The following is a 12,024-nucleotide window of genomic DNA, read 5'->3' on the forward strand; positions in this document are numbered from 1 at the left end:
TCCATGTCCATTACAGAGACACGCATCATGATAAGTATCTCCAGATGTTTTGGTGGCTCATCATGCACATAGTCCTCTCACTTTTTCACCTTTTTAGGGGAATAAACTTCTTAAAATGCATGACGACGTGCTTGGAGCCTCCATACTCAATCCCGACTCATCTATCGGCTCATCGACTGACATCTAATTGGCGTGTAATTTGGCTCCATCTGCGGCCCATGTCATGTTGCTAATGTCTCTTAATGACATATTTAGAGCAGTTTTTTTTTTCTTTTTTCCCCCAGCTGAATGGCTTCAATACGCCGACACGATGGTGCTTTAATGTCTCAGCAAAACTACAGTTCATTATCCTCGCCGTGGCATTTTCAGTTTGATGATGAAGTGGATGCTGCTGTTTGAACCTCCTGACCGGTGCATGCGTAGTGTTCTCTAGATTGGTTGCATGTTTCCCAGGATTATTCAGGTGTACTATAATTGATTTAATTTTTTTATTACAGTCTCTTGAGCTACATTATATTTTATAGGAAAAAACCTGGGTGGTGCAGAACAGCATCAATCACAGTCAATTAATTTACAGTGCTTACATATAGCACAGTGTAATAGGACATGGGGGATGAAAATGAAAGCTTGATCAAGCAAGTTTTAGGTGTGGCGTTTGAATGACTGATGTGAAGGCAGCGTTTCCAATTTAGGTTTATCTTGTAAATTATTCCATTAAGACTGCAGCGTTGCCAATTTCTGAGCACACTCTGGAGACACAAAAGGTTATCCATATAAATTATTTGGTCTGATGGCTGTTTGAAATTAGAAAAAAAAAAATCAAGCACCTTATGGAGGTAGACAGATTTCCGGTTTCAAATTTCATCCTAATTTTATTATAAACACACAGTTAGGAATTTGTTATCCAACATTCAGAATAGAAGGGAAATGTGCTTTCTTATCCGACCTTTTTGTGCTGGTTGCCTTTTAATTTGACTTGTTTTTGTGAGCTGGAACACTGTTGGTCGTAGTTTAGTGTGGACCAATCAACTGGACTGAAATTTGTGGTGTGACAGCAAAATGGATGATATACGTGATTTTAGCATGAAAATGGTGCGCTAATTATAAATTGCAAAAACACTGGTATGTAACAGCAGCATACATTTTTGTGCAAGACTTTGTAACCAGTAGCATGCATGCATGTTACATGCATGGTAACTTGCATGGTCACATGACATGCGCCTCCAATAAACCGTGACTACACATTGCAGAAAAGCAGATCACAATCACTGTGACTGGTCTGGTTGGTGGTAACACGTCTTGTTTACATGCAAACAACATTCCAGCCAAACAAAATGTCATATATGATAGGCCATCTTACTTGCTCACAATGAAAAGAGAAAACCTAGTAGCCTGCAGAAGTAGCTACATGCTGTTTTCTTGTTTTTTACCAATCAGCATATAGACTCAGTTGGTTCTGATGTCTTCTGTTTTTTCGGGTTTGCAGTCATTTTGGTAAAGATCAACTGTTGTTCAACATTATTAGTGTGAACTCCAACATTTACGACAGTGGCACAGAAACCCCAGTGCTAACTAGCATTTTGGCAGTAAAACTGCAGCAACACTTCAGGTGTAGGTCACTGGTATCGGCTACGGCTTAGACTAAACACAGGAGTATAAATCAAGCTTTACAGTGCAGAACGTTTAAAAGTGAAATAAGCTGTTGTACCTGTGTCCTATTTAAGGTTTCTTTTTTTAAAAAAGTAAGGGAAGGATAGTATATAGTTATTGTGCATTCAGGTTCAGATTTAGTTGATAAATTGAGTGCACTTTGTAAAAGACAGGTTAAAGAGCAGTAATGGAAGCAAAGGGTGTGATGTTCGGTAATGCTGATTGTGTGAAACCCTGAATAGAAAACTCCATTTCTTTCTTTTGGACATTCTGTTTAAATGATGCCAAAATCTATAAAAATCAAAATTCTGGGTGTATTTATCTCTCTTCTGTTTCAAACTCAGCAGGAGCTCTCCAAGATTTTGCAAACCTGGTTCAAATACAACCTTTAAATAACCAAGAACAAAAAAAAAATGTAAATCTTTTTTTAAAAAATCTACCATTTTTGCTCAGACTCCAGATCCTTCACTTGGGACCATCTATTTTTCATTTGTCAGTTTTTTTAAAATGAGCTGCTTTCAGACAAGCTTAACATTTTGAATTACTACAGAGCGATGAGATCAACGGAGAGAGGCACAGTTTGCTTGGATTCCTCCCGTCGGAGCGTGAAAACTTTAAATGAAAGGCACACTTTTCTCCAACCAGCTTTTATCTTAAAGACTCGGCTCTCAGATGTGCGTTTCTTTTAATGCACCCAAGTGAACAGACGTGAATGTATGCATCTCTGTTGCCTATTTGTCAGTCGAGTAATTCAAGCACTACAGTGGAAACACACTGCATGCATGCTGGTGTATTATGTTGTGAGTTATCACATCTAACAGATTTGTTGAGAGGAAATGTTTCTAGAAAAAAAAATATTAAATTCCCTTGAACCTCAAGAAACTACTCAGGGTTTAATATGATGTATCAATGAAAACATTGCAGAGTCCTTTATGCATATGCAGAATACATGTGCTGTACTTTCCTTTCAAAGCATTATTGGTAAAAAAATGAATGTAAAATAACAGATTTTCAAATTGCAACCATTCAATCCTTTTAATCTTAAGAGAAGTTACATGGAGAGATAGAAAGAGAGAAAAAGCCATTTAAATGTGTCATTGGTCCCCTTTTTCACTATGTGCTTATGTGATAGAAAAACATGCATCAGTGCAATCTCCTTTCAGCGCATTCAACGTTCTTCTTTTATATGTTTGCCTCTTCTTTCCCTTATCAACTCAGGGCTTTGCTCTTATCTTGCTGGAGTCTTGTACACACACAGAAAATCACAGAGATGAATCACGCTGAACTACAAAGGAGCTTTTCGAATTTGAGGCAGGAGCCCAGCAGAATTTGTCAAACCAGCAAGCAAAGTCGTCCCTTGAAGAAAGACCTTCAAGAAAATAATAATAAATATATCGGTTCAAGCATGAGTGAGGTCTTTGGAAACAAGCCTAAAAGTAATATAATTAGTTGCTTTTTTAATTAAACCATCTGGAGAGATGATGATTACTAAATTAAATTAGTCCCGTTTATTTGCAATTTAAAATTTGCAATTTGAAATGTGCGCGTGTGTGTCTTTGTGTGTGAGGGAGTCGCCGTCCTTCACCGATGTCAACGAGACAGAGACTGAGGATGCTGCTCTGAAATAACCCTCTTAGTTCCTCCAAGGAGGCAGCAAAAAGCAGGAGAAACAAATCTTATTTGGCTCTGTTGTCTTTCACCTTAATCACCCTAAAAGGGATTAAAACACCTTTCAGAACAAACAAACCACCCTTAATCCTTCCAAAAAAGAAAAAAAAACAAAAACCTAAATGATATTGCTTCTTTCCCTCCTTTAAATTCTACCAGTCCCGCTCCAAACCTCTAAAGATCACTTTATAATTGATGTTCCACCAGTTTCACGAGTGTTAGTGCATTATATGATTACAGTCTTCCGTGATCAATAGCTGACACATAAATACACTGGCTGCATTGAATGTAATCTAGCAAAGTGGGAGCTGGGGTTTAATTAGCCGTTGTTAGCAATTTCTTGTGTTTGTTGCGCCGTTTCACGTTTGGGACCCTTCAGCCTCTCGCAATCACGCTAATAGTAAAGTGTTGCATTTATCAGTGCCGCAGAGACGAGATGGAGCAATATTCCTCGCCCTTCTTAAATCATTTCAGTCACTTAAAGTGTAAACAGTGTAACATGTGTACACTCGTAAAAAGCGGGACTTAAATCATAAGGCAGCGGAGGCAGTTATAGAGGAAGAGGAAGGCATTTGTCGCCTTCATTTACAACAATGGCAGAGAGAATAGGGTCTCCTGCCTTCTGATTTATACACATATTTTATCATATAATAGCAAGAAGCCTCCCCGTTTTCTAATCTGCTCCTGTTTGATTTGCTGATTGATGCTGATTACTGCTGATGGAAATCCAACACTGCTCCATGTTTGATGCTGTCATGATAAATTCAGAATATTGTTTTTTCCTCAGCACTTACTCCAACCAATCTGTGTCGACATGACACACACACACATACATGTATGTATGTGCTTATATATAGAAAAATATAGTGTTCAGTTTTCATGCCTTTAGAAGTTTTTCCCTTTTATTGCTTTTTAAATTGAATCACGCATGTGTGTGTGTATTTGAGAATTATAGGTATTATATGGCATGTGTTTTTTCCTATAATGGCAGGACATAATACATTGCAACCAATTACCATTTGAGTGTATAATCACTCCAGATCTGTCACAGTGACTGGGTACTTCTGTTTGGCCTATTAATGGAGCTATGGGCCACGGCTTGTTGATTGTCTGTATCCTTGTTGCCTCTGGTTGAGTTTGGTTGACATTTTCTGCCATAATGTCACATCTAAACCAACCCTTCAGGGAAAAAATGCTGGAGCGCAAAGCCACATGCCAGAGTTGGGCCTCCTTCATTAAGAATGCACAGAGCAGTGGACATGAAAACCCCTTACGGAGGGACAATAAGGTGACCTTCTGCATCCAGGCATGACATCTCTCCCAGAGAGACAAGTATCCAGACAAACAATTCCCATCATCCCTTTTCTCCACAACTCGGTGAAGCGTGGTATAGTCCTAAAGCGGCAATTCGACCTCCATGTTCTGCAATAATTAACCACTGCAGAGGTAACGACCCCTCGGCTGCAATAGTTAATCAGAGAGCTTCCTAGGTAACCTTCCCTTGTGTGCCAGCACAGCCAAAACACAGGTAGAGGTCTGCTGAGAGCCGCCCGTGGTTCGTACTGCTGCACTGACTTTATCATTAGGAGTTTGTGTTCACGGCGCTGTGGCGACCTGCTTTGTGGCAGAGGACTGGTTGATCATTCAGGCACTATCAGCACATGAACTGTTGAGAACTGAGGCATGCTGATGAGTCCTCTCCATGCTGAAGGGCACTGCTGAGAGCTTCCTGTTTTTCATGAAACAAAAGGACAAAACAATTCAAAACAGTCTGAGCAAGACTCTCAGCTGCTGTGGTGATTACAATTATCACTTCTTACTGCCAGTGTTATCAGAGGGAGGATAGGTGTCCATTTTTTCCTGTTCTTGTAGGCGAACAGTTGAACCTGACACTGTAGCCGATCAGAATGTTTGACCGTTTGATTTATTCATGTCACTAGAGATACACTGTACAACGGCTCATCTGTGTTGAGCCTCCCAAACACTAGGCTTCTCCAGTAATGAGGTTCTACACAAACACAGTTACGACACAGGAGAAGTATTGATTATACTCAGTAAGGTGTCTCGTTCCAGCTGAGTGTCAAGATACAAGGTTGGCCGGTGAGTTTTTGTGGAGTCTTTCAGGAATACATGAAGCCACTGAAGAAGAAATGTTTAGTTTCGTAGTCTTTTCCTCAAAAAATCTGACCAGCACCTGACAGTACTGGGCTCCTGCATGAGTTGCAAAAACTATATTTGCTTTAAAGAACAATGTTGAAATGTTGAAATGAACCAAACTATTGTGGGATATTCTAGGAAATGTGGGAGTAATGTCTTAGAATGCACCGAGTTTCTGAAAGAGACATGACTAATAAACTTATCCACAGATGCATACATTCAGCTCTGCTGTGTTGAGCCTGCTAAATGCCAGTGTTAGTCCAGCCTGCAGGTGCTCTCTCACTATGAAAACACATAAAACAAAGGGAAACTAGTGATTACTGCTATCAGTTGGGCGTCAAGTTACAAGGTTGGCCAGAGATTTTTTCTGGAGGCAGAGGAATACATGTAGCCACTGGGGAAGAAATGCTTAATTTCAAAGCTTTTTCCTTAACCTTTTGTATGCTCTGGCATGAGTTTCAAAAACTATGCTTAATTTGATTAAGCAAAAGTTGCAAACTTAACAGGGAAATAAAGGTTTTAATGCCACATGCAACTTCTAGATCTATGAAAACACATAAAACGAGGAAAGTAGTGATTGTGCTCAGTTTAGAGCCTACTACCAACTGAGAATCAAGTTACAAGGTTGGCTAGAGAGATTTTCTGAAGGCTTTTAGAAATATGTAAAGCCACTGGAGAAGCAATGCTTCCATGTCTGACCGAAACTTGACATGACCAGTCTCTTGCATGATCACGCATGAGTTGCATTAATTATATTTTGTTTGACTGGGGTAAGTGTCAAAGCTAACAGGAAAGAAGATTTTCATGCCACATGCAGCTTCTCCAACTATTGTGGAGCTATTCTAGGAAATGTAAGAATTCCTATTTAGAATGCAATGCACAGAGTTTCTAAGATAGATATGACTAATAGAGCCCAGTTATCCAGGAGTGAATTCATTCAGAGCAAAGCCAATGAGTCTTGATAGTGCTACCTCTCTCTGAATACCTTTGTTGTCTAACTCCCCAGGTGATAAAGATATAGATGACTACTACACGAGGAAGCATCATCATCCTGACTTTGGCGGTCGGGGACCAACCCACATGGTGAAGCTAAATGCAGAACCTCAGCAGCACCACCAGCAGCGGCAGCGTCCCCGTCGGGTCCAGAGGGCCATGTCCCAGGACCACGTCCTGTCTCCTCCCAGGACGCCACGACGTGGAGACTACGGCTTATCTTCGTACGGCGTAATGGCAGCTGCAGCATATGGAAGCAGTCGCCACCTCTCAGAAGAGCAACTACTTTCAGCGGACCGCCTGCACTCCCAGGATCCCTTGCTGTCCCCAGCGATGAGGCGCGACAAGTTCCGGGAGAAGGCCATGGCGCGAGCGCTGTCTCACGCCGACATGCTGATGCCCACCACGCCTGTCATGGACCGCCACAAGATGACCAAGATGCACTCGCAACCCAGTGCCTCTAACGACTCCTACAACACGCTGACGGTCAACCACCAAGTGACCACGTCAAAGCGGCAGGCATTTGCTTCCCGACGAACACACACGGTGGACCACCTACAGTACATTCCTGGCCACCACCACACATACCGCACTGCCAGTAAGAACGAGGTAACTGTTTAAGAGTGGACAGATTCCTGACACACAACTACGAACATCTACAGAAATCTACAATATCAGCAAGTCTCCTCGGTAAAACTGTTTGGTCTTCTTGTCAAAACAACCTCCTACATTAAAAACTCTTCCTGCTTTTTAGCACAAGCTTTCTGTGTCATCCAGATTTTGGGTAACTAAAATCCACCCTGGCAAAGACGTTTCTCTCTTAGAGCATCATAAGGGCTTTGCGCATTGACACAAAGATCCTTCATGTCGGACGTTGTCGACAACGTGAAGAAAATATTTTTTAAACTGGACATGGGACTGGAAGAGAATTGTATCAACTTTATAAATATATAAATATACTATATTTACTATTTGTATTTTCAGTCCTTGTTATAGCTTTAGAGATTCTCATTAACTGATGTAAGCACTTCAAGTGGTGCCTCTTGAAATTGTCCCATTTCAAAGATGAAGTGGATTTGTGGGTTAAAAAGCACAATTTATGAATTCCCTTTTTTTTTGGAATAAGTTTTTTCTTCTTCTTTCGTGATCGGCCAGAACATATCAGCTTATTAGTGAAAAGAGAAGCTATTTCTGTTGCATACAATAGATGATTGTAAATAGGCTATATTAGCAGCATTAAACAAGAAAAACTGGCCCTCTGGCATTTTTATTTTGTTTATTTTCCCTCCCACCTGGAATCTATCATGGATTCCTATTTAATAATTTTGATTTTAGATAAGGCAACATTCCCAAATTAGTATTATTTCCACAGATGTCTGCAAAATATGTGGATCTAATATGTATATTGGGAGTATTTTTTTCTTTTCTAACTGTGCTTGTAGCATAGAATGATTGTGTACGAAACAACCTTTTACCAGTGTCGATCAGCAGCTTCAGTCTGCAGATATAAATCCACAGGTGAAAGTGGAGCCTGATGGTCATTTGAATTTGCTTATTTTTCATTCATGCATTCCCTTGCTTTGTCATCCACAAAGATGACCCTTCCCCTGCCCGTCCTGCTCAGTTTGTGACTGGCCAGCTGCTTCCATCTCTACATATCAGGTACTCAGTGTTGGGGAGCTTCTAGGTCAAGTTATAGTTTCGTGTCGATGTGATGACTGAAACAATCAGTGCTAAAGAGGACGTCATAATCGCTAGTCAATCAAGCATTAATTAAACTGTGAAATGTTTGTCCAGATGTTTTCATTAAAGCAATGCCTTATTGTATGGATCCCATATGCTCTTAATTGAACAATCATGCTTTTGTCACATGTCTCGTTGTCTTAGCTTCTTGTGCAATATAATTAATTATAATTTACCAGCACAACCAGCAGTAAAAGTGTGTACAGTGATAGATGATACAGTACATATACCTCAAAAAGACTAAATTCAATTGAAGAAGTCTCAAACTTTAAACAATCATTAGGTACATTGTTCTTCTTATTCTTATTGGAAATTTGTTAAACTACGCGCATTACCTGAATTAGTATCATTTAAGGTTTATGGGCTCATAATATATGTAAATATACAGTGCTTTTGTTTCCAGCTGTTTAATCTGATGAACTGCAGAGTAGAAGTCTTCACTGGCTCTCTTGGTTCATAGCAATGAGGCTCCAGTCCAGGGACTGAGCTGGACAAGGTCCAAAGGATATAAAGTCTAAATGAAATCAAGTTGGAAGGAACTTGTTTTATGGCTGCAGGTCTTGGATCAGTGTCAATCACCTGCTTTGCACTTGGTTCTAAAATGCATTTCAGTGATTCAAACACAATAAGACTGCTGAGACAAACTGCCACTCACACCTTTGCCGATCAAGCGCCTCCAAAGTGTCCAGCTGACCACTTGTGTTCAGATTATTACCTATACAACCTTCACTAGAAGGTCAGTTACACACAGACAGCTATCAAGTGCCAGATTTGTTTAAAAAATGTTTCAAGAACTAATATAGTCGTACTGATGTTACAGCTGTTGAGATTGACAGGACAACATAATTTGTGATTTGCCAAAAAGTGCAAGACAACAAACTGCATTCATGATATATTTGCTTTATGTCACCGTTACATCCTTATCTAGGATGTTTTAGTACGTATTATAAAGATATGTGGTTAAATGCATCCCAGAAGACTGGTTTGAGTGATCGGATCAGAGTGTGGTCATTTACACTGAATTATGTGCTGTCCACTTGTGATCCGATAACCGAGGATGCAGTTTAATGCCACGTAAAACAGTCGGTCTATCTTGTGGTACATGTCCAGAGGGATGATTTTGCAGGCAGAAGGCAACACCGCTTCCGAGCAATAGAGGCTTGATGGGCGTCCAACTATGTAGCTTCATAAGGAGTAAGTGAAGAATGCTCTCTAACAGGGAACCAATACAAGTAAGATGCTCCTGCAAACTTTGGCTGCACTGTATTGGACCAATGCTACTACCTTTGAGCTATCTCCTCCCAGATTTCAAACTACACTGACATAGTTTCTCTTACATTATGAAAACAGTTTGCCAAAATGTTTTTCAGAAAATGTTTGAGGCGAGAGATAAACCATGCAGCTGCTGAGTCAGTCTTTCAAGAGTTCCCAGAGGCGGCAAGCTGCACTGAATGCCCCCGTTGTGCACAAAGTAGTCCAGACATTAACTTTATACAGATAAGGAGTGGCCAACAAGAAGCCCCATCTCAGTGCTACCTGAATGAATTGCATGGCAGCTTACATATGGTAATGATGATAATTAAAAGATTGTGTGGACACATACAATTAGTGATCTCAAATGAGTTTGCCATGGTGTGTCATAATCACAAGAAAATGCATTTTTCAGACAATTTCTTCCCAAGTGCAGGAAACATTAAATGTGTCACTAAACTTTGCAACTACAACTACAAACTAGTTGGTGGAGCACCATGCTGCTGCCAGACAAAGTCACGTCTTGACTGTAAAGTCCTCATTCTAGTCAATAAAGTAGTTATGTCCCATGTCCAGACATTTAAGTCCTGCTTTCAGACATTTAAATCCCATGTTATGATTATCAAATTCCAAGTCAAGGCAATTTAGTTGCAAATTCTCAATTTAAGACAAGAAGACCCATTATTTTTTTTAAAAAGTAATTCAGTTGGTTTATCGAGTAATTTCTAGTTGCGTCCAAAATTTTGGATTCATGAAGACTTCTGCTGGAGAGTCCAAAAGCCTTGACAATATATGTATTTTGTCTGACGGTCAAAACCAGTCTCCAGAATGAAATGTATCGTATCTCTGTAGACTTGCACTGTCCATTCCCAAAATGCCAAGAACTATAAAATTAGTGAAAACACTCAACAGATTGACCTTATTGTCTGAGTAAGACATCAGGAAAATTGCTGTTTCTTCGTCTATTTAAGTTGTCGGCTACTGTATATAAAAACTTGAATACAATGTTACTTGTGGTTTGAACTGTGTAATTTCTATGGCAGGAAAGCAGTGTCTCATTGCACATAAATCTACGATTATGTTGAAATACGCTCATGTCTCGTAGCACGTTTTTCTCAAGTAGACTTCATTTTTTATTAACAATTAATTTATGATCGATTGACATTGTAGGAGTAAATGGAAAGTTGGCCAAATGTATCAAGAAATGTATTTCTTTCACTTGATGTGCCACTTTACTTTTTTATGCCAGGTCTGCATTTAATGATGTCAATTAGAGGTTGTCGTTTTGTTTCCAGAATTATTGTCCTTGTACATATGATTTTTTTTTTCTTACTTTCCTGGAGAGTGCTTGCAGAAAATGAAGAAACATTTGATCGCTCTGGGTGAGGGAGGGGTGTTAACTGTTCAGTAGACTGCTTTAGACAAATATTTGTATCCATCCACCTCGCTAAACTAATCTCACAAAACTTCTGCTCCTTCTTTTCACTTAATTAATAATGATGTCATCCCAAGAGCCTTTTTCTCTATGTGCAATATTTCCTGTTCATGCAGTATAACTCTATAGCCACTTACTCTTTTTAAAACGTTGTGAGGTTCATTTGCTGCCATAAAGCCTTTTGTTGTCCTTTTGATTTTAGGATTGTATTGTCTTTCATAGTCCAAGAGGCGTTTTTTATAATACAGGTAAATGTGGTATGAATGGAGAAAAAAAAGGTGTCTGTGTAATTGCACAAATAACTGGAGACTAATTTAAAGGCTTCAAAACAACAAAATATGACTGTTCTTGTGCATTTTTGTTTCTTTACAGATTATTAAAGCACATCATGTGTGTTGTATAACATCGATTAATCACTTTTTCTTTCTCGTGTATATGAAGTAAGTCAATCAGATGCCAGGTTTAATGAACAAATTGAATTGACGGTGACTTTAAATGTTAAAATTAATGAGCTATCAGTGGTTGATAGTGGTACGTGAAAAAGAAGTTTCGAAGTTTAAGCAAACATTTTGATTTATTACCGTTTTTGCAGTTAATTTATCTCACTAAAAAGTTGTCACACCAGTTTGTAAACCATCTCACACCACTGTTTGCCTAAAGAAATCAATCAAACCCCAAACTTGTTAAGTCTCTATAAACCTGGGTAAGACATGCCTCAGTGCTACTTTCCCATTATCAAGATTAAAAAAAGGAAAAAGAAGGATTGTTATTGTGGACATGTCGATAATTACTATTACCCGACCACACATCATCATCGATCAGCCAACATTAAAACCACCAACAAGTAAAGTCAATAATATTGATCATCTAGTTACAATTCCAGCATTCTGCTGGGAAACCTTTGGTCCTGGTACTCATGTGGATAATACACATACCATCCACCTGAACATAGTTGCAGACCAAGCACATCTACGGCTGGACAATGTGTCCTGCGAACTGCAAAACCTGTCCAGCAACGCCTCTAAGAGCACTACCAAGAGCCCAAGGCCTCCAGATTTCCCACATCCCAATCTGATCAAGCATTGGTGAGATACGCCAGAACAAGATATACTGACCTACAGGACCAA

The 12,024-nt window shown here is 39.5% G+C and overlaps 1 protein-coding gene across 1 annotated transcript in view; it reads left to right on the top strand.

Moving 5' to 3' along the window:
• The window catches only part of shisa6 (shisa family member 6), a 91,600-nt gene extending 84,511 nt beyond the window's left edge, over positions 1–7,089 (top strand). Inside the window, exon 7 of the mRNA XM_008280455.1 lies at positions 6,482–7,089. Within this exon, the coding sequence (XP_008278677.1) occupies positions 6,482–7,089 (608 nt within the window). The remainder of the gene's footprint in view (positions 1–6,481) is intronic.
• The last annotated feature ends 4,935 nt before the right edge of the window (positions 7,090–12,024 follow it).

This window comes from Stegastes partitus, unplaced genomic scaffold (assembly GCF_000690725.1).
Source record: "Stegastes partitus isolate 25-593 unplaced genomic scaffold, Stegastes_partitus-1.0.2 Scaffold195, whole genome shotgun sequence".
Classification (NCBI taxonomy): domain Eukaryota; kingdom Metazoa; phylum Chordata; class Actinopteri; family Pomacentridae; genus Stegastes; species Stegastes partitus.